The sequence below is a fragment of the Balaenoptera physalus genome (genome assembly GCF_965194825.1).
Source record: "Balaenoptera physalus genome assembly, chromosome: 1".
Taxonomy (NCBI): Eukaryota; Metazoa; Chordata; class Mammalia; order Artiodactyla; family Balaenopteridae; genus Balaenoptera; species Balaenoptera physalus.
In genome coordinates, this window is record NC_138882.1 from 169,573,429 (window position 1) to 169,592,320 (window position 18,892).

Genomic DNA, 18,892 nt, shown 5'->3' on the forward strand with positions numbered 1-18,892 from the left:
GGTCTTGCTTTGTTAAGTCCAAGGTTTTATCCTGATCAGGCAGGCCTCTAGTCTGTCCCATCCATCTAACCATCTTGTCTAGAGAGGGTTCGGTGGAGAAGAAGGGAGTGAGAGACAAGGCAGACCAGACTCGAGGGACCATCCTCGCTCCTAGAATCTCTTCGCCTGGAGCCCCTCCCCTGCCAGCTTGCAGGGAGGGACAGCCCTCTCCACTCCCGCTGCGGCCAACGATTCCGAGGCAGTGCAGAAGAATGGGGACATGACGGACTTTGGGACCAGACAGATGTGGGTCTGAGTCTCAGAGTGACTCTGGGCAAGTTCCTTAACCTCTCTGAGCCTCAGTTTCCTCCTTTCTGAGTCAGGAAGAGTAATCCATAGCTCAGCAAGTTGTTATGAGGCAGAAATGAGATAATGGATCTAAAATGCTGTACGTTGTGTCTGACATTTAATAAGTGTCCACTTGAGTGTTTCTGGTACTCAGGTTGGGACTTGACATATATTTTCCACCGAAAAAAGCCCACACTACTCACGACCCCTCGGGTTTTGTGTTCAGCCACATTAGGGCTTTAATGGCCTGGTCTGAAGACCCACCGTTTTGTAAAGAGACCCTGCTGGGGATTGATCCAGACCTTTAACCTCACCCCGAGTAAAAGCTACACTGAGGCAATAAAGCTCTGCTCTGGGACAAGCAAATGGCCACTCTAAAGTTCAGTCCTGGATGTACCCTTGGCTCCCACCTCCATGTCCATTCCTGTGGGCTCACTATTTGCCTAAAGTACTGCCAACCTCCAGTGCTGCCCTGAGGTTTTCAGACCAAGCCATGTTTAGAGTCTCAGCCATCTTTTCCTGTTAGCGGCCCCATACACCCCCAGCCTCTACTTTATCAGACCCTCATGCTATGGTGCAATAACCCAGCCATTTGGGGGAGAACCTGATTCAGGATCTGGGAGGTGCCCCCAGAGGGCTCTGGATGAATCGCTTGCTGTATCCCTGGCCACCTCCCCACTCCCTGCCCCTGGAAAGGCCCGTCATCTCAGGGGAGGGGGACCACTGTGGACTAATTGGGGTTTTGTAATATCTCCGTACAACGGAGGAACACATGATCTCTTGGACAAAGGCCTTTGAGAAAATTGGAAGGTATCTGCAGCCCTAAGCAGTGTAGGAGGCCAGGCACACTTGGCAAGTACACACGATTGCTTTCCGCTCCTCCTGACATCAAGTGCACTGGGACTCATGGTAAATACCCACAAAGCTCGCCCAGAGACAGGATGTGAGGCCCTGGAAGGAGACCGTGTATTTCATATCTAAAAGCCTAGTGATGGCTCTATATATTGACTACGTACGGTATGCCAAGTGCTTTAACAGACATCTCTAAAATCTTTACAACTACCCCATGAAAGAGGTATTATCTGTGCAATAGAGGAAGGACACTGAGGTCCAGGGAGGTTAGGTAAATTCCCTAAGGTCACACAGCCAGGAATTTTGGTTTTGTTTTTTAATAACAGCGTGGTGAAATTCCCATATCATAAAATCAACCATTGAAAAATGAACAGTTCAGTGACATTTAGTACATTGACAATGTTGTACAAGCACCTCCGCTATCCTGTTCCAAACATCTCCATCACTTGTAGGTGAAACCTCATGCCCATTGCAATCCACCCTCCCCTGGGCCCCTGGAGCCAAGTTCTAATTTAGGTGTATCAGACTCAGTCCCTCCTCTACCAATACCCGCTGAAAGGTGACCAGGTGAAGGGGACAGTCTCACCCTCATCTTCCTCTCTCCTCAGCTCCCTGCGGGGGAGACCTGACGGGACCATCGGGAGTCATCCTGTCACCAAATTACCCAGAACCCTACCCGCCAGGCAAGGAGTGCGACTGGAAGGTGACCGTCTCTCCCGACTACGTCATCGCCCTGGTATTTAACATGTATGTACCTTTCCCCCCGGTGGGAGGTGGAGGGTTCAGAGCAGCGAGGGGTGCAAACCCGGGTCTCTGGGTGAGTATACATAGGTCTGCTGTGAGCGGGGTTTCATTCCAAGGGGGTGAAGGAGTCCAGAAAAGGAGAGAAACCAGCATTTATGGAACATCTCCTGTGTGCCCAGCACCGTGCTTGCTCCATGACTTCACACATATTATTGTCTTATTTGATCCTTAGGATAATTTATGAAGTAGCTATTACTATTTCTTTCTTTCTTTCTTTCTTTCTTTCTTTCTTTCTTTCTTTCTTTCTTTCTTCCTTCCTTCCTTCCTTCCTTCCTTCCTTCCTTCCTTCCTTCCTTCCTTCCTTCCTTCCTTTCTTTCTTTCTTTCTTTCTTTCTTTCTTTCTTTCTTTCTTTCTTTCTTTCTTTTTAACCTCTGATGATGCTAAGATGCCAAGATGCAGAAAGTAGGGCACTGCTGGGTCCTCTCTCCCCTGCCCTGCTGAGTTCTCCTCCTCTGCTCGCACCAGATCCTCCCATCCGCCTCCCCAGTGTAGGAACAGCCCAGGTGTCTCTCAGCTACTCCCCCCTTCAAGCTCCGGCACGATCTCCTTGGTTTCTTTTAAAAGCAAACTCTTCAAAAGGATTATCTCTGCTTTTCTCTCCTTCCTCGCCTCTTGTTCACTTTCACATCACTGACATCTGGTTTCTTCCTCCACGGTTCCACTGGAAACTCCTCTGAAACTCCCACGCACTCCTGGCTGCCAAACCAAACAGCACTTTCCGTGCTTTATCCTTTGCATCACTCCCTCCATCCTTCCCCTGCTTCTCCCCTTGGTTCTGTGGACTTACTCCCCGCTGGCCCTCCAGCTCCTTCTGGGACTTTGTGGCTTCTTTTTCATGCCCTTTGCCCTTTGCCAGGCTCCGTCACAGATTCCTTGTCTTCTCGCCACACCTCCTTCCTGGACAGGCTCATCCACTCCGACGCTTCACTCTCCTCTTGTAAACTGGAGATTCCCCTCTACCACCCGCCCAAACTCTCTTGTGGGCTGCAGGCTCCTCCATTACAACACATACAAAACTAAGCCTCCTGCTTCTCCCCACAGATGAGCTCTATTCTGAAAATGGGGGAGCGGCCCCATCATCCACCTTCACTGCTCCTTCTGTTAGTGGCCAAGGCATGGAGCCTCTGCTGCCTTAACCTCAGATTTTCCCTTCTTCTCCATTCTCCCAGCTGCTGGCTTGGTTGAAGCCCTTATTGTTTTCTGTCTGAACTACTGCCATAGGCTCCTAACTGGTTCCTCCCTATCTTTGCCTTCTGTGTCAATCTCGTCTTTAGCTAGCTGTCAGTGTGATGTTGACACTGGAAAACACTGAAATATGCACCTCATTTTCCATTTGAACGTACGGTAATATACTACTCAACAATAAAAAGAAATGAACTACTGACACATGCAACCACGCGGATGAATCTCAAAATCTCCTGCTGACTGAAAGAAGACACACAGGAGTACATAATGTATGATTCCACTAATATGAAATTTTAGGATCAGCAAAACTAATCGAGGTGATAAAAATCAGTTCAGTGGTATCTTCTGGGGGCGGGGAAGATTGATTGGGAAGGGGCACCTGGGAAATTTGGGGGATGGTGGAAACCTTCTGGATCTTGATATACATGTGTCAAAACTGAGAGTGATTTACTTTAGAGCTGATTATTTCATGGTGCATAAATTATACCTCTGTTCAAAAACAAACAAAGAAACAAAGGTATCCTTTATTTTTGAATCCTATAATGGCTCCCTCTTCTCTATAAATTAAGGTTCCAAACCTTTTGTTTGTTTTGTTTTGGGCTATTTTTTTGGTCCAGTCTTTTGAGTTTCATTCCAAGGCAGCTGGCCCCTGCCTACCTCTCCCCTCAGTTCCCCCACCCAGTCCTAACCCCACCCCGTCTAACCCCTGAGCTTCAGCCAGACTGAACTACTCACAGTCTCCAAAACTATTTCATGCCTTCGTGACTTTGCTTCTGCTTCTCCCTTCATAGCGACTTCCTTTTCCCTCCTTGTCCAACCGCTGAGGGTCTTTTAATGCCCAAGACAAACTTCATTCCCATCCTCCCCCGCAAACTCGGTGCTGTGTTCCCACATGCCTGTACAGACTTTTGACTTTGTTGTCTTCACGTCTGTCATTTCCTTCAGATCCATCTCCGTCTTGAAGAAGGGGTGACGTCTGACACATCCCTGCATCCTGGGCACCTTGCACAGTGCCCAGCATACTGAAGGTGCTCAGATAAAACCTGGTGATTGATGGAAGGCAGGGGCAGATGGAAGGCATTTTGGAAGTGATGGAGCCATAATTTGTGACCCAAATTGACCCACTCCCAAACCCTTCCCTGGTGCCCTTTGAAAGAGTCAATGAAGAAGCTGAACTATGGGAGCAAGAAGACCATACCACCCGGCAATGGTGGGGTGACCCTGCAGCTGACACCAGTGTGAGAGGGTGCTGTGTAGGAGGGAGGCCAGTGCACACCTGGCTCCACCTCCAGTCCTCCCAGATCCCCATCCTGTCTCTCTGCAGCCCTACCCCTTTTGTCCTAGATATTTCATGGCCTCATCTCTTGCCATGTCTTAGCTAAAGGGTAGAACCACCATTTTGTTCTCAGTCCTGCCAAGTGGAGTGTCTGAGTATCCTAGCCCTTGGTTGGGCTATGAACCAGTTTGCATCAGAACTCTATTCTCTGCAAACTCATTTACTTCTGTTGTTTCCATCTTTACACCCTTGATTGGCACCAATTGCCTTTGTTGGATGTACACCCAAGAGTGGCACCACTGCATCATAGGGCACGCGTATGTTCAGGTCTAGTAGATACTGCAAAACAGCTTTCCCAAGTGGTTGAACCAATTTACACTCCCACCAGTAGGATACGAGCGTTCCAGTGGCTCCACGTTCTTGCCAGTCCTCGGTATTTTCCATCATTTTCATGCTAACCATTCCAATAGGGTAAATTACACTCAAAAACTCTAATATTCATTCTGCTAAGCTAAGACAGTTTGTAAAATGAGTTTTTTCCTAGACTAGGGTCAGGATTGCTGAGAAAGAGGCACACCTGTGAGAGCCAGGAGTGGGATGGGAGCAGATCCTGAAGAGAGCTGAGAACCAGCCCCAGGGTAAAGGAATAAAGTGAGGGTCCTTCATCAGAATAGGCCCCTTCCTGCCTGGGAATAGCTCGTGGGGTGGCTCTTTCCCCTCAGAAAAGGGGGTACAGCATAGACAGTATAAAGACATTAGAGGCAGGTAAGAGACCTGGGTTCTGACCACTCTGTGTGTAGAGCTGGTAACTGATTGTCCCTTCTGTGCACAGTGTAGTAAATATAGACAACAATACTGTGTTATCATCATCAAACTTGCTAATAGGCTAGATCTTAATTATTCCAACCACTAAAAAGAAACGATAATTATGGGATGTGTCAGAGGTGCTAATTATTGCTACAATGGCAATCATATAACAATGGACAAATGTATCCAATCAACATGTTGTATGCCTCAAATTTACGTGCCATGTCAAATATATTTCAATTTTTAAAAATATTTTAACTCCAGCTAAAATAGGTTTTCAACTCCAGCTTTCTGGACACCGATACTAGAATCTGGTTCCTCCGCCCGAGCCTGCCTTATCCATCTTCTTTCCCTATTGGGAGGTCACGGGGGTTTCACCCTCCCCCTCCCCACCAGTAGGTCTTGGGTTGGGCGCTGGTGGGATGGAGGCCCTGTCCTTCGGTCGAACCCGAGGCCAGTGCCGTCTTTATTTGACCTTAGTGGGATGGGGGCGGGATGTTTTTGTTCCCCAGCTTTAACTTGGAGCCTGGCTACGACTTCCTCCATATCTACGACGGGCGGGACTCGCTCAGCCCCCTCATAGGAAGCTTCTATGGCTCCCAGCTCCCGGGCCGCATCGAGAGCAGCAGCAATAGCCTCTTCCTCGCCTTCCGCAGCGACGCGTCGGTGAGCAACGCCGGCTTCGTCATCGACTACGCAGGTGAGGGCCCTGGGAGCAGAGGTGACCGAGAGCAGGGCTGGCCACACCTGGCCAGGGATGGGGAAGGTGTAGTGTGGTGAGGAGAGCGCTGGACGGGATCACGGGGAGCCCGCTGCCACCTGCAGAGCCCCTGCCTCTCTGTGGCCCTCTGGCTTAGTCCCTCACATCCAGGTGCCCCAGGCCTGGGAGCAAAGGAGCTTCACGTTCCTCTTGCACCTCATTTCTGTTTCCACGTCACTACTCCCCTTCGCTCCTTGTTCTATGAGGATCATGCCTAGGTCTTCCTGAGTCTCATAACCTCAGCCCATGCCATCAGCTGACATCTTCGTTGCCACGCCCCTGCATTTGCTGCGGCGTCTGATATGAGGCTCAGTCCTCCTCTCTACCCCAAAGTGTCCCACCCTCCTGGGTAACTTCAGCACCCATGTGGACAGCCCATCCAGCTCCTGGGGTCACAGTGCCTGGACCTTTGTCCCAAGGCCATTCCACGGCTATCCTCTAGCTCCTTGTCATAGACTGGACGCTTTCTGATACTTCCTGATCACATTTTCTCATCCCTCCAGCTATCCCATCCTTTTATTCTCATTCCACTTTTAGATTAATGAAGGCAAGCTGAACAGTGTGAAGGTCAAGAGCGGGGGTGGGGGGGGGCAAATTTTTTCTTAAAGGGCCAGACAGTAAATAGTTCAGGCTTGTGAGCCACGCAGTCTATCTCGGTTACTCAGCACTGCCCTTGTAGCATGAAAGCAGCCAAAGACTGAACAGAAAACAGTGGGCGTGGCTGTGTTCTAATAAAAATTTGCTTACAAAAACAGGTCTTGGTCCCTGCCCAGTCAAGAGCATTGACAGATCAACTGGGTGCACGGCTCATGTTTGCTGCGTGGCCTTGAGCAAGTTATTTAACCTCTCCGAAACTCCATCTCTTCATCTATAAAATAATGGTCGAAAAATTCCTACAGCACAGAAACATAATTGATGAGTCCATGCATTAAAGCCCTTGGTCTGGGCTCTGGCACCTTCCAAACATTTTGTAATGTTCACATGGTAGCAGCAGGAGAAGGAGTATTCCAGGCTCTCGAGCGCTCCACTTTCTTCTACTCTGCTATTCTCTTTTTGACCTCTTCTTCTTCTCTAACGAGCCCAGGCCCCGTTATCCAAATCCTAGCTCCATGTTTTGCTTGATTTGTGAGCTTGGCAAATTATTATCTCTTGGAACCCATTTCTCCATCTATAAAACGGTGGTAATAATAGTTATATTGCAGAAGATATTTTATATGTATAAATGAAATGTGGACTAAACACTAAACACTAAACACTAAACACCGATATGGACTAAACACTCTGTAGATCCTGTTGAGATGATCGATTTTATTATTGCTACTGTAACCCAAGTTCACCCGGGCCTCATCAGCCTGTGTGTACAAATGGGATCACAGTACCAGTTAAAATTAAAAAGCTCCCGGCTCATGTCCCCCATTTGCATAATGTGGGACCTCAGCAACCTTTTAAAGTTTGTGGCAACTCCTGGGAATGTCTCACACGAGCTCACAAACAATCCCAATCATAATGGTAGTTAACTTAGCGCCTGCCAACTGCCAGCACTGTCCTGAGCAGTTCACATCCATCAACTCACCAAAATCCTCATAACTCTCCATCGCTTGCTGTGTGTCAGATACAGTTCTAGAAGATGCTTGGTGTGCAAGTTAGAGAATGTTTTGCCTGTGGTCATCTTTTCTCATGGGGCTGGCCTGGGAAGTGGATACTTTGCCATCCTCTCTTCCTCCAGACACCTGCCATTCGATAAACCTCCTGTACTCAATCTCCACACGCTGATGTCAGAACAAACACAGTCACAATTTGTGGAATTCTAACCTAAGGCATGACTTAGACTCAGCCTGGGAGCCCCATGGCTCCGCCCACCACCATCCCCACTGCCGTATCATCATCACCATTTTATTATTATTCATCTCTTTAATCACACTCATCAGTCCCCTCAATTTTCCTGCCCCCCGATCCTTCCAATGCATAAACCTTGCACAACGGCATCTTTTATTAAACGCACACTCAAGTGGCTGAGCACAGCCAGAAGTCACACAAACAGGGCACTTGGAGCCACCACAAGCGATATCCTTTAACCCCAGCCAGGCCTTAGCAACGACCAGAGCCACACCTGACTCGTCCCACCTGGGTCTTCTACATCACAGAGATTCTAAAACTTTACCCCAGATGTCACCACTTCCAGCCTCTTACAAGAGGACTGCATTTCGTCATCCCTGGTTACAGGGGCCACTGGACAGAAACTCCCTCAGCTTCCTCCCTGGCCACCTTGTTCCTGGCAAACTGGCTGTGGCCACCTCTCCCTCAAGTGTTCTCCATGAATCCATGTGCTAGAGCCATACTTCTAGGTCCTCATTCCCAAAGAAGCCCCTTCCGCGTTCAGCTGTTGGCCCAAGACCATATCTAGAGGGGTCCCCAGATCCAACACACAGCTCCAGAGAATAAAGCCTTCCGGGCTGCCATCTGAACCAGGCAAGCAGCTGAAGGAGGCCAATTACTGGGGAGAGGGGAAGGGGGAGGCACAACCCACCCACGCAGCCTCTACCACCTTATGAGGATCTGTGGTACAAGTGCCAAAGAAATGTGCCTGCTTGGGGTGGGAGGTACCTGGTGAGAACTGGAGCTGCCCTCCTTCCTTCCTTCTCAGATGGCACGCCTCCTAACGTGGGTGAGCCCTCCACTATGTCCCTAGCCTCTGGTCAGGTAGCCCATTTGATGGAGCCCAGGGACACCCTGTCTTGCCCCATGGTCTCCTTCTCCATATCCCAGGATCCCTGGATTCCTGGAATGGGTCTACTCTGCTACTGGATCCCAAGAACTAGATGATATTCCCCCGTGTTCAAAATCTGTATAGGGGAAACTGCCATCACTTATCACCTATATGGCCTTAAGCAAGTTACTTAACTTCTCTGACATCACTTCCTTATCTGTCAAAGAGGGACGGTGACACCATATTGAAGGCGTTGTTGTGAGGGCTGGTCAATAGGCACAGCACCTAGCACCGTGCCCCATGCCAGTAGGTAGTTGTCACATACTTTGATCCAACTTCTTCCATTCTTTTGCCTTTTTCTCCTGGGTGATGGATATTTCATTCGTTCTGCCCTTGTTTGGAAGGGAAAACCTCTCTTCATGGGGCTAGCCCAGTAGAATGAAGTACATTTTCTTTTCTGTTTATTGAAGATATAAAGTATGAATATGATGTTTTGTACACACATATATATATGGGAGTGTGGGTTTATATATATACGTGTGTATATATATATATATATATATATATATATATATATATATATGAGTGTGGGAAATATATGAATATTCGTGATGTGTGTGTATGTGTGTCCTGTATACTTCTCCAATCCATGGCAAAGAATTTAGACACTCTACTCCCTGCGAGTCCATAGAACACCCTGGATTGAGATGGTAGCCCACGGAGGACTTGCACACTGAGGCAGGTGTGGGTTCTTAGGAAAAGAAGAATTGACCTCCTCTATCTAGAAGCCATCTTCTGTCCAAAGGCAGAGAGATCCAGGGCTCCACTAATGCTGAGGATCTGGGTCTCCTAGGAGCTGGGGCTTCAAGGGTTCTGCTCTGGGAGGTGTTTGAGGACCCACTTGGAGAGGTGTTGCCAGACTCAGCTGGGCTTAGCCCAGTGAAAACCACTCTCTGACCCAGGTCAACTCCTCCTTTGACCCAAGGTGAACAGACCAGGAGCCTTTCCCCATTTCCCACCAGCTTCCCGAGGGGGAAGCAGAAACAGTTTCATCCCATCTTAGTGAGGGATCATTTAGTTCATATCGAGAAACTCACTCAGACCAACTTAAGCAGCAAAAGGAGTAATTTATTATAAAAAAATGTGAAAAACAGAAACACTTAAACCAACTTGAGACAAAAAGAAGACTTTATTATAAGAAAACAACTAACAGCCAAACTGATTTAAGCTAAAGAGCATTCTGTATTTTAACAATACAGATGATAAACACTCACTCTCACTTAACACCGAAAGGGAATACATTTTTAGAATACAAGAGCCCAAGGACAGGAAGCATGACCTCCCAAGGGGATTACAATCAGGATGGGAAAATCGGAGGTTGAAATCACCTTCCTCCATCTCCAGGGCCACTCTGTCTCCTCCCTGCTCCTTTCTGAGTACATGCTACATTCACCTTTCTCTGCTGGTCAATTTTCATTGCTTCTCCATTCTCCTAGGACAGTAGGGCTGCCTCACTCTTGGCTTTGAATCACTTCCCAGTTTGTAGCCCAACTCCAAATCCCAAAGGACCATCAGATTGACAAGCTTAAGGCAGGTATCCACTGAGTGGTGTCATTAGGTGGATTCGGCTTTTGCGCAAGGGGCAAAGGCAGATCAGGCATTTTGATTCATTTGTTCACTCAATAATATTTATTGAGCACCTACTATGTGCCAGACACTGTTATAGGGGCTAAGAACAGAGCAGGGAACAAAACAAAGTCCCGGCCTCCATGGAGTTCATATCCTAGGCTGACAGGCATTTCTACTACAAATGGGATGTTGGAAGCCCACCTGATTATAAGGCAAAGATGGGTGGGTGGGGTGGATTCGTAGATGTCTCTGTTCCGTTGCTCCTGGAAGGTGGCTGTGCTGGGTTAGTCTTCTCTGGGCAGGCCTTCTAAGAGATTCTGAATGCAGTCATGTCAACTGTGGATTTCTATTACACCATGCTCTGGCACACTTCTCATCTGAATGCAGCCTCCTGGGTAGTTTTACCCTCTGCTAGAAAGATGCAAAGGGAAGGAGGAGGATCCTGTCTTTTGAACACAGTTATTAAAAATGAGTCCCAGGGAGGTTTAGTGTCTTTTTTCAGGCCAGAGAAACCAATAGGATGGGTGGGAGGGACCTTTATTCTTACCTTGCAGCAGGTGTGGTAGCCTCCTCTTGGGGAGGGAGGGACAGGCTAGGACATCCATACACGTGTCTAGTAACCATTCCTTCATTCAACAAATGCTTATTAAGCTCCTACTTCATGCCATGCCCTGTGCTGGATGCAGAGGACACAGCGGTGAACAAAAGTGTCAGGGTCCCCACCCGAGGGGAATGTAAAGGTGAGTGAGGGAAACAGACAGTAAATAAGGAGACGAACAAGAAGTGAGAAGCATAAGTTAGGAAAGAACAACCTATCCTAAGAAAGAGCAATGGGGAGCCCACTTCAGAATGGCGAAGGCCTCGCCAAGCAGGTAACACGTGAACAGAGACCTAAAGGTTGAGAAGAAGCCCCCTGTGTAAGAGCAAGAGTGGGGAGGGTTTCAGACAGAGGGATGAAGAGTTCAAAGCAAGTGTTAGAGAATCTGAAATAACTCAGGAAAGGCCAAGATGAGTCAACTTTTACTGAAAGGTACTAAAAAGTACCTATTTTCTCTTTCAAGCCCTTGGAAGTAACACTGTAGGCCTAGGAATTACCACCGGCTTTCCACATCTGCCCCTGCCATGACTACTCCCACCACCCAGCTCTCCCATGGTCTGTCTTTCTAAACTCAAGATCTCTTCATTTATGCTTATTTCAAAGTAACACATGTTTGTTGGAAAAATTCAAATAATACAGAAGCATATAAGATGTGCTCTAAAAACTTAACATCTCCCCATACTACCATCCCCTGAAGTACCAGTATTAATGGTTTGTTATCTCATTCCAGATGTTTTATATACATATAAATAACGTACATTCTATACCAGAGGTTGGCAAACTTTTTCTGTAAAGGGCCAGAGAGTAAATATTTTGGGCTTAGCAGACCAGATGGTCTGTGTTGGCTTCAATTCTGCTGTTGTAATGCTAAAACAGCCATGGACGATATGTAAACACATGGGTATGGTTGTGTTCCAGTAACACTTTACAAACACAGGCAGCGTGTCAGTGGACTGTAGTTTGCAGATCCCTGTTCTATATGAATGGAGATCACACCATATATACTAATCTGTAACATGGGTTGGCTTATTTTTTTTTTTTGCTTTGTTTTGGGTTTTGCCCAGCAATAGATCTTGGGCATCTTTCCATATTAGTAGCCAAAGATGTTTGCTATTCTTTTCCAAGGTTGCTTATATTTCAGTGGATGGCTTTAATCCAACCTTTTTAACAAGTTCCTTACTGTCTGGGTTGTTATTTTCAGTATTTTGCTGTTTTGGTGTTTGGAAATGGGCTTTATCTATTAGGACAAAAAGAATCTGGTTCTTTTTATTTTCCCATTTTGGAGGGCTTGGGGTTTATTTATTATTATCATCATGCTGTTTTAGTCATTTCGTTTTATCATTCACAGCTGAGCTCTGGTTTGGCAGCCTGAAGACCTGATTTTGGTTTTAATTCTACCTCTTAATAGTTGAATGGCTTGGAAAACTCATTTAGCCTCTCTGATCACCACATTCCTCATCTATAACCGGAACAGAAGTGTACCTGGCCCTGCCTGCTTCAAAGGCTATTGTGAGACACAAATAAGAGAACAGATTGGAAATTGCTTTGAAAATTACGAAGTGATAGTCCTGTGTAAGGGGCTATCATCATTATCATTAGCCTTGTCGTTATTATTAATGTGATAATGCTTGGAATGATGAACTCTTCTTGCTCTGACATGTGAGCAAAGGTAGAATAGAAGCTGTAGTTGGATCACTGACGTGGTTGTTGATTTTCTAAGCCCAGAGTTGTTCAGCCAATCAACTCAGCATCCATTTATTAAGCCCCTATTATGTGCCAGATGGAACCCTAGTGCCAAGTTCTGTGCTAGTTGCCAGGGTTATGAGAAGAATAGATGATTGATTTCTGTCCTCTAGGAGTTCAGAACCCACCAGAAAGAAATACCCTTAGACAACCTACCAGGATAATCAAAAAAAGAGAAATGGAATTCTGCCAGAGAGAAGGCAACGTTCAGGACATTTGCTCAGGAGAGGGTGGCGCTGAAAAGTGTAGGAGTTTGCCACACAGAGAAGGGAGGAAAGGACTTTCTGACACAGTGTAAAGTTCGGGACAGTCATACCCAGCTGGGTACACTAGCGTGCCAGGTACCCAAAAGCCCAGTTGTTTATATGAGGTGGAAGTCTATTCTTCTTCCTGTAAAAGAAATCTGGATATTGTCATCCAGGGCTGTTGAGGTGGTTCCACCTAGGCTCCTCTTGTTTTTCTGCTCTACCCTGCTGCGTGGTTCCCATCCCCAGGGTTATCTCAGCATCCAAGGTGGTGACTGGAGGTCCAGCCATCACGTCTGAGTTCCAAACTGTGGGAAGGAGGAAGGGAGGAAAGAAGGGTCACTGAGCATTCTCTCACCTGAGTCACCTTCCCTTAAGCAGCCTTTCTAGAAGTCCCACACGTATCCATTTAAGAAATATTTATTGAGTGCCAATCATATGCCAGGCACCGGACAATACTGGAAAACTGCCTTCATGGAACCTACATTCTAGTGGAGGGAGATAGAGAAAATAAGGTAACTGTATGGTGCATGAGATAATATTGACCTCAGTGCAGAGAAATAAAACAGAGAAGGGTGATGGGGAGTGTTGGGGAGAGGAACACCACAGTTTTAAAGAGCTGATCAGGGAAGTGTCATTGAGCTAAGTCCTAAAAGAGGTAACGGGGGAGCCGTGCAGATGGGGAAATGTTCTGTACACAGAGGTCAATGTGATTGGAGCAAAGTTAGCAAAGGGACACTAGGAATCAGGGTCATAGAGGAGAGGACTGGGGCAGAAGGTACAGGGCCTTGTAGACTTGTAAGGATTTTGGCTTTTACTCTAAGTGAGACGGAAAGCAATGACCTGACCTGACTGTGTTTACTTCTCTTTGGCCAGATCTAGCTGCCTGGGAGGCTGGAAGGTATATATCTTAGCTGGTGCCTTGATACTCTGGATAAAACCTGGGTTCCATTATAAGGATGAAGTGGGGGGATGGATATTGAGTGCCACAGCTTGTTCTGCCTCTTATGAGCTATGTGAACTTGGTTCCAAGTTACTTAATTTTTCTGAACTTCAAATAAGATTTGACCCACTCTGAATTTATAAAAAAGACAGATGAAATAGAAGACCTGGTGACAGTTCCCTGTATCTCTGCAAATGGGCCACCCAATGGTCAGTTGCATTCTGACCAGAGCCACTAAGCTTTGGGGAAGGACAGATTTGACGTGTGGGACAAGGTGATACATCACAAGGCACATGAGGAAACCACTGAGGGGTCCTCTGTTAGGTGAGGAGCCATGTTCTGGGTCCCACTTGAGTGTAAATTTAGTAATGTATCCTGGACTGCTCCATCCTAAATAGGCTCTAGGCAAAGACAACGAGCAGGGCCATCCCACCATCGGGCACAGGTGCAGGTGTCTAGACTTGACTGAATCACAGACTCAGAGTCCCATCCCATCAGTCAACGGGCCGATCGGCAGCTGAGCAACGCCCTCTAGGCTATGACTGCCTCCTATACACGCAGCTTAAAGGTACCCAGGTGACAAGGACAGACCTCAGCAAAATTCCTCCTGACCTATTCACCTCTCAACTCTGATCCCTTCTGTTCTGGGTCTTTCCTCCTTAAATCTGCTCTTTGAACTTCTGGTTCCTTCTGCAAGGGCTGTCGGCACCTCTTTGTGAATCCCCATCTCTAGACCCTTCCGCAGTGTAGCCTCCAGGGTTTCGATGGTACCCTGATACTCTGTTGCATTCTCCTGACACTGCCCAGCCCTGACGACAGGGCTCTTGACCATCAGTGGTTCGGGAACAAGGAATATGAGGAAAGGCAGCAGTGGATGGAAGTGAACACTGGCTCCCAAGAGCTGTTTGGGATTTCCAGCTGCTGGGGAGGGAGGCTGTGCAGTGAATGTCCTGCTCCAGCGACTTGCAGCCCCAGCTGATACTCTCAGTGGCTCAGGCAGCATCAAGTTCACTGTTGTCCAGTGCCCAGGGACAGAGTGGATGCAGCGTAGGTGCAGCCGTGGTATGCCTGATTGGGAAGACATACAAGCATCAGTAGTCAAATGGAAAAATACTGCTGTTTTAATAAGCTGGCAAACATTCAGTACCCCAATGCAAAGCCCTGGAAAACTGCATTGGAGATCTGGACGCATCCCAGAGGCTAAAATGGGGTTTCCTACTTTCTTCCTAAATCTAAATATCGGTACCCATCCACTCAGAAGTGCCTGCAAGGTATGGATATAACAGCCTGCAAAGCTGGTATCAGCGCCACCTACCTACCCAGCCAGCAACACAGCCGTCAGCAAAAGAAAGAGAAGAGAAAGCATCTCCAAAAGCGGCCCTGCTTCCCACACAGACATAAAACCAGGAGGCCGCCATGTTGAGTGTGCAGGGTCACACCTGAGCAAAGGTGGACTGGGGCTTCCCTGGTGGCGCAGTGGTTGAGAATCTGCCTGCTAATGCAGGGGACACGGGTTCGAGCCCTGGTCTGGGAAGATCCCACATGCCGTGGAGCAACTAGGCCCGTGAGCCACAACTACTGAGCCTGCGCGTCTGGAGCCTGTGCTCCGCAACAAGAGAGGCCGCGATAGTGAGAGGCCCGCGCACCGCGATGAAGAGTGGCCCCCGCTCGCCGCAACTGGAGAAAGCCCTCGCACAGAAACGAAGACCCAACACAGCCATAAATTAATTAATTAATTAATTTTTAAAAAAAAAAGGGTGGGATGTGCCTAAGCCCTGACCTTCACCACAGTGACCCGGTCACGACTGAGACACGATCCTAGGACTGTCAGCTCCCACCAGCCAGAACAGCGCGTGCCTCCCCGGCGGGAGGAGCGAATCAGGGGTGAGAGAAGGCCTCAGAACTGTAGCCGCAACTCCCTCCTTTGTGGGTCAGGGCAAGAATGTGGGGAGAAGAAGGGAGATTTCACTCTCCAAAATGACTTCCAGCCCTAGTTTCTTTCTTTTTTTAATTTTTAATTTAATTTTTATTTTGTATTGGAGTAGAGTTGATCTACAATGTTGTGTTAGTTTCAGGTGTACCGCAAAGTGATTCAATTATACATATACATATATCCATTCTTTTTCAGATTCTTTTCCCATATAGATTATTACAGAGTATTGAGTAGAGGTCCCTGTGCTATACAGTAGGTCCTTGTAGATGATCTATTTTACATGTAATAGTGTGTATCTGTTAATCCCAAACTCCTAATATATCCCCCCCACCGAACCTTTCCCGTTTGGTAACCATAAGTTTGTTTTCAAAGTCTGTGAGTCTGTTTCTGTTTTGTAAATAAGCTCGTTTGTATCATTTTTAAGATCCCACATGTAAGTGATATCATACGATATTTGTCTTTCTCTGTCTGACTTACTTCACTTAGTATGAAAATCTCTAAGTCCACCCATGTTGCTGCAAATGGCATTATTTCATTCTCCAGCCCTAGTCTGTAACCAAATTTAGAGAGGTTTCCAGACCTGAAGAGAATATACCCATCGGCCCCAAATCCCCATGCGCTCTGTGGCTAATCAGAGTCAGGGTCTCCCCATAGGTGCTGTGCCCTGGAATTAGGCCACTTATGAGCCCTCTGTGTATATGTGTCTGTGTGTGTATATATGTGTTTTTCTTTTTTTCCAGAAAACCCACGGGAGTCATGTTTCGATCCTGGTTCCATCAAGAACGGCACGCGAGTGGGGTCCGACCTGAAGCTGGGCTCCTCCATCACCTACTACTGCCATGGGGGCTATGAGGTGGAGGGCTCCTCCACCCTGAGCTGCATCCTGGGGCCTGACGGGAAGCCTGTGTGGAATCATCCCCAGCCAGTGTGCACAGGTGGCGGAGCCCAGGGCTGGGGTGGAGGGAATTAGGGCATCAGAGGCAGAAGGGGCTGGAGGCTAGGGGAAGGGGCAGGCAGGACACGGGCCTCACAGCAGGGCTCCTTGGGTTCGCCGTGAATGAGAAGGGCTGCAAATTCCCCAGGTGTACCAGTCCCCATCTGTGTGTCATCTCTCTCAGATCACATAGTGCCCTCACCCCCACTCCAACAGATGTCCTCAGCGGTGGCCCGAGACATGCCAGCAGCCCACACCAGGGAGAGGGGAATCTAAAAGTGACCCTGAGATTGTTCCCGGTCCTAGGGGAAATCACTGAGAGTTCAGATGTGTAAAACTAAGACCAGCAGGGTGGGCTAACTCCAAGGGCAGCTCGGTTAGCCATGGGGTCTCGACAAAAGGGATCGGATGGAGTGCCGGAACTTCAGGAGCATGGCGGCCACCTAAGTTGAAAAGTAAGGAGGCCCCTTTGCCCAGGTGGGAGAGGCTGGCTCTGAGGTCCACCCCTCGTGGGACTGGGACCATGGCTGGGTCGCGCGAGCCGTCTGCTCCCAGAGGGCTGTTCTGGGGAAACCTCTGCTCCTTAGTCGTGCAGACACTAAGTGCCCAGGTGCAGACATCAGCCGTGGGGTGGCACACCATCTCCGGGTCCCACCTGTAGGCAGGAGAGGTTCCTAAAGTGCTCCCCAAGGCTGGGCCTCTAGGGACCAATGCCAGTGTCACTAGTTAGAGGGCAAGGAGTGGCCGGTACCCAGGAGGGCCCTTGATAGCATTGTGGGGGGGTGGGGGGTGGGGGTTCAGGCCACATGCCAGGCCAGGGATGGATGTCCTTGGGCAGGGCGGGGCAGGGCAGGGCATGTCCCCAGAATTCCCCTCCTCCACATTAGTGGCTTCAGACCTCAGAGCAGCCCCACCTGGGCCAGAAGGTCAGGCTGAGAGTGAGCAGACAGAGGGTGGACAGCTGATGAGAGGCCCGTGAGGTCACCTGGCCCTCTACCTGATTTCTTTTTCAGCCCCCTGTGGGGGACAGTATGTGGGTTCAGATGGAGTGGTCTTGTCCCCTAACTACCCCCAGAACTACACCAGTGGACAGATCTGCCTGTATTTTGTCACCGTGCCCAAGGACTACGGTATGGATTTTTTTTGTATATTTGTTTATGTTTTCCAACGCCTTGCAATTCCACTCCAAATTGTATCCACTCCTATTGTGCAAATGGGCCGAGCAGTCTCCCTCAGAGGACAGCTGCGTGCCATTGCTCTGCAGTGGGCTGTAGAGTACGCTCCTGATACACAAGGGAGGACGGGACCAGTGAGACCTGCTGGAACCAAGGGTGGTGTGGTTAGGGAGGAACCAGCCAGGACAGAGGGAAGGCAGGGTGCACCGGGGGCTCCCTAGCCCAGCCCGGGTCTGAATAGAGGTGCTGCAGACCCAGGCCGATTGGGAACCCAGGGGAGGGTGGCGGAGGGGCAGGAAGAAGGGAAGGAGTGGGACTGAGCTGGACTTGAACGTACAGGTGAGGGAGCTGGGCGCCCCATCATTCCACTATTCTGTCTGTGAGCTGGAGCCTGGTCCAGCAGCAATTGGTAGGATGAGCAAGACAAAAAGAGAGGAGCAGGTGAGTGCCCTGGAAAGGCAGAGAAACCTCCAGATTCCAAGAGACCCCGGCAAAAAGAAGCCAGCCTTGTCACCTGGTTAGCAGTGGGACGGTTAAGAGTCCTGGCAGCTCTGGAGGATTCAGGAAGTTCCCGAGGGGCACAGGACTGGTTGTACCTGGGCAATCAGTGACTGGCCGGGCTGCTTTCTCCCTGCATCTCCTCTTTGTAGGAAGAGGAACAACTGTTTCTAAACAGAGTTGGCGTTAGTGGGGTAAAGGTCATCTATATATCCTGACCATCTGAGATGGGGCAGCGTGCAGAGAACTAGCTGCTTTTTCCCAAGAGATAGGATGGACTGAGCATGGGGCAAGGCCTGACCATTCGCCAAACATTTATCAAGCACCTCCTAGGGACCTCGCACTCTGCTGGGAACCAGAGCTGCAGAGGTGAGAGAGACGTGATTTCTGCCCTCTGTAAATTCCCAGCCTCATCTTTACCCACAGCTCTTGCCATCGGGCACCACTCCCACACCAGCACCTGCACACTCGTGTG

The 18,892-nt window shown here is 48.6% G+C and overlaps 1 protein-coding gene across 2 annotated transcripts in view; it reads left to right on the plus strand.

Annotated features, from left to right (window-relative positions):
• The window catches only part of CSMD2 (CUB and Sushi multiple domains 2), a 652,460-nt gene that overhangs the window by 490,535 nt on the left and 143,033 nt on the right, over positions 1–18,892 (plus strand). For both annotated transcript variants that reach the window (XM_082415250.1, XM_082415251.1), the window contains exons 28-31: positions 1,788–1,926; positions 5,765–5,952; positions 16,551–16,745; positions 17,758–17,874. In XM_082415250.1, the coding sequence (XP_082271376.1) occupies positions 1,788–1,926; positions 5,765–5,952; positions 16,551–16,745; positions 17,758–17,874 (639 nt within the window). The remainder of the gene's footprint in view (positions 1–1,787; positions 1,927–5,764; positions 5,953–16,550; positions 16,746–17,757; positions 17,875–18,892) is intronic.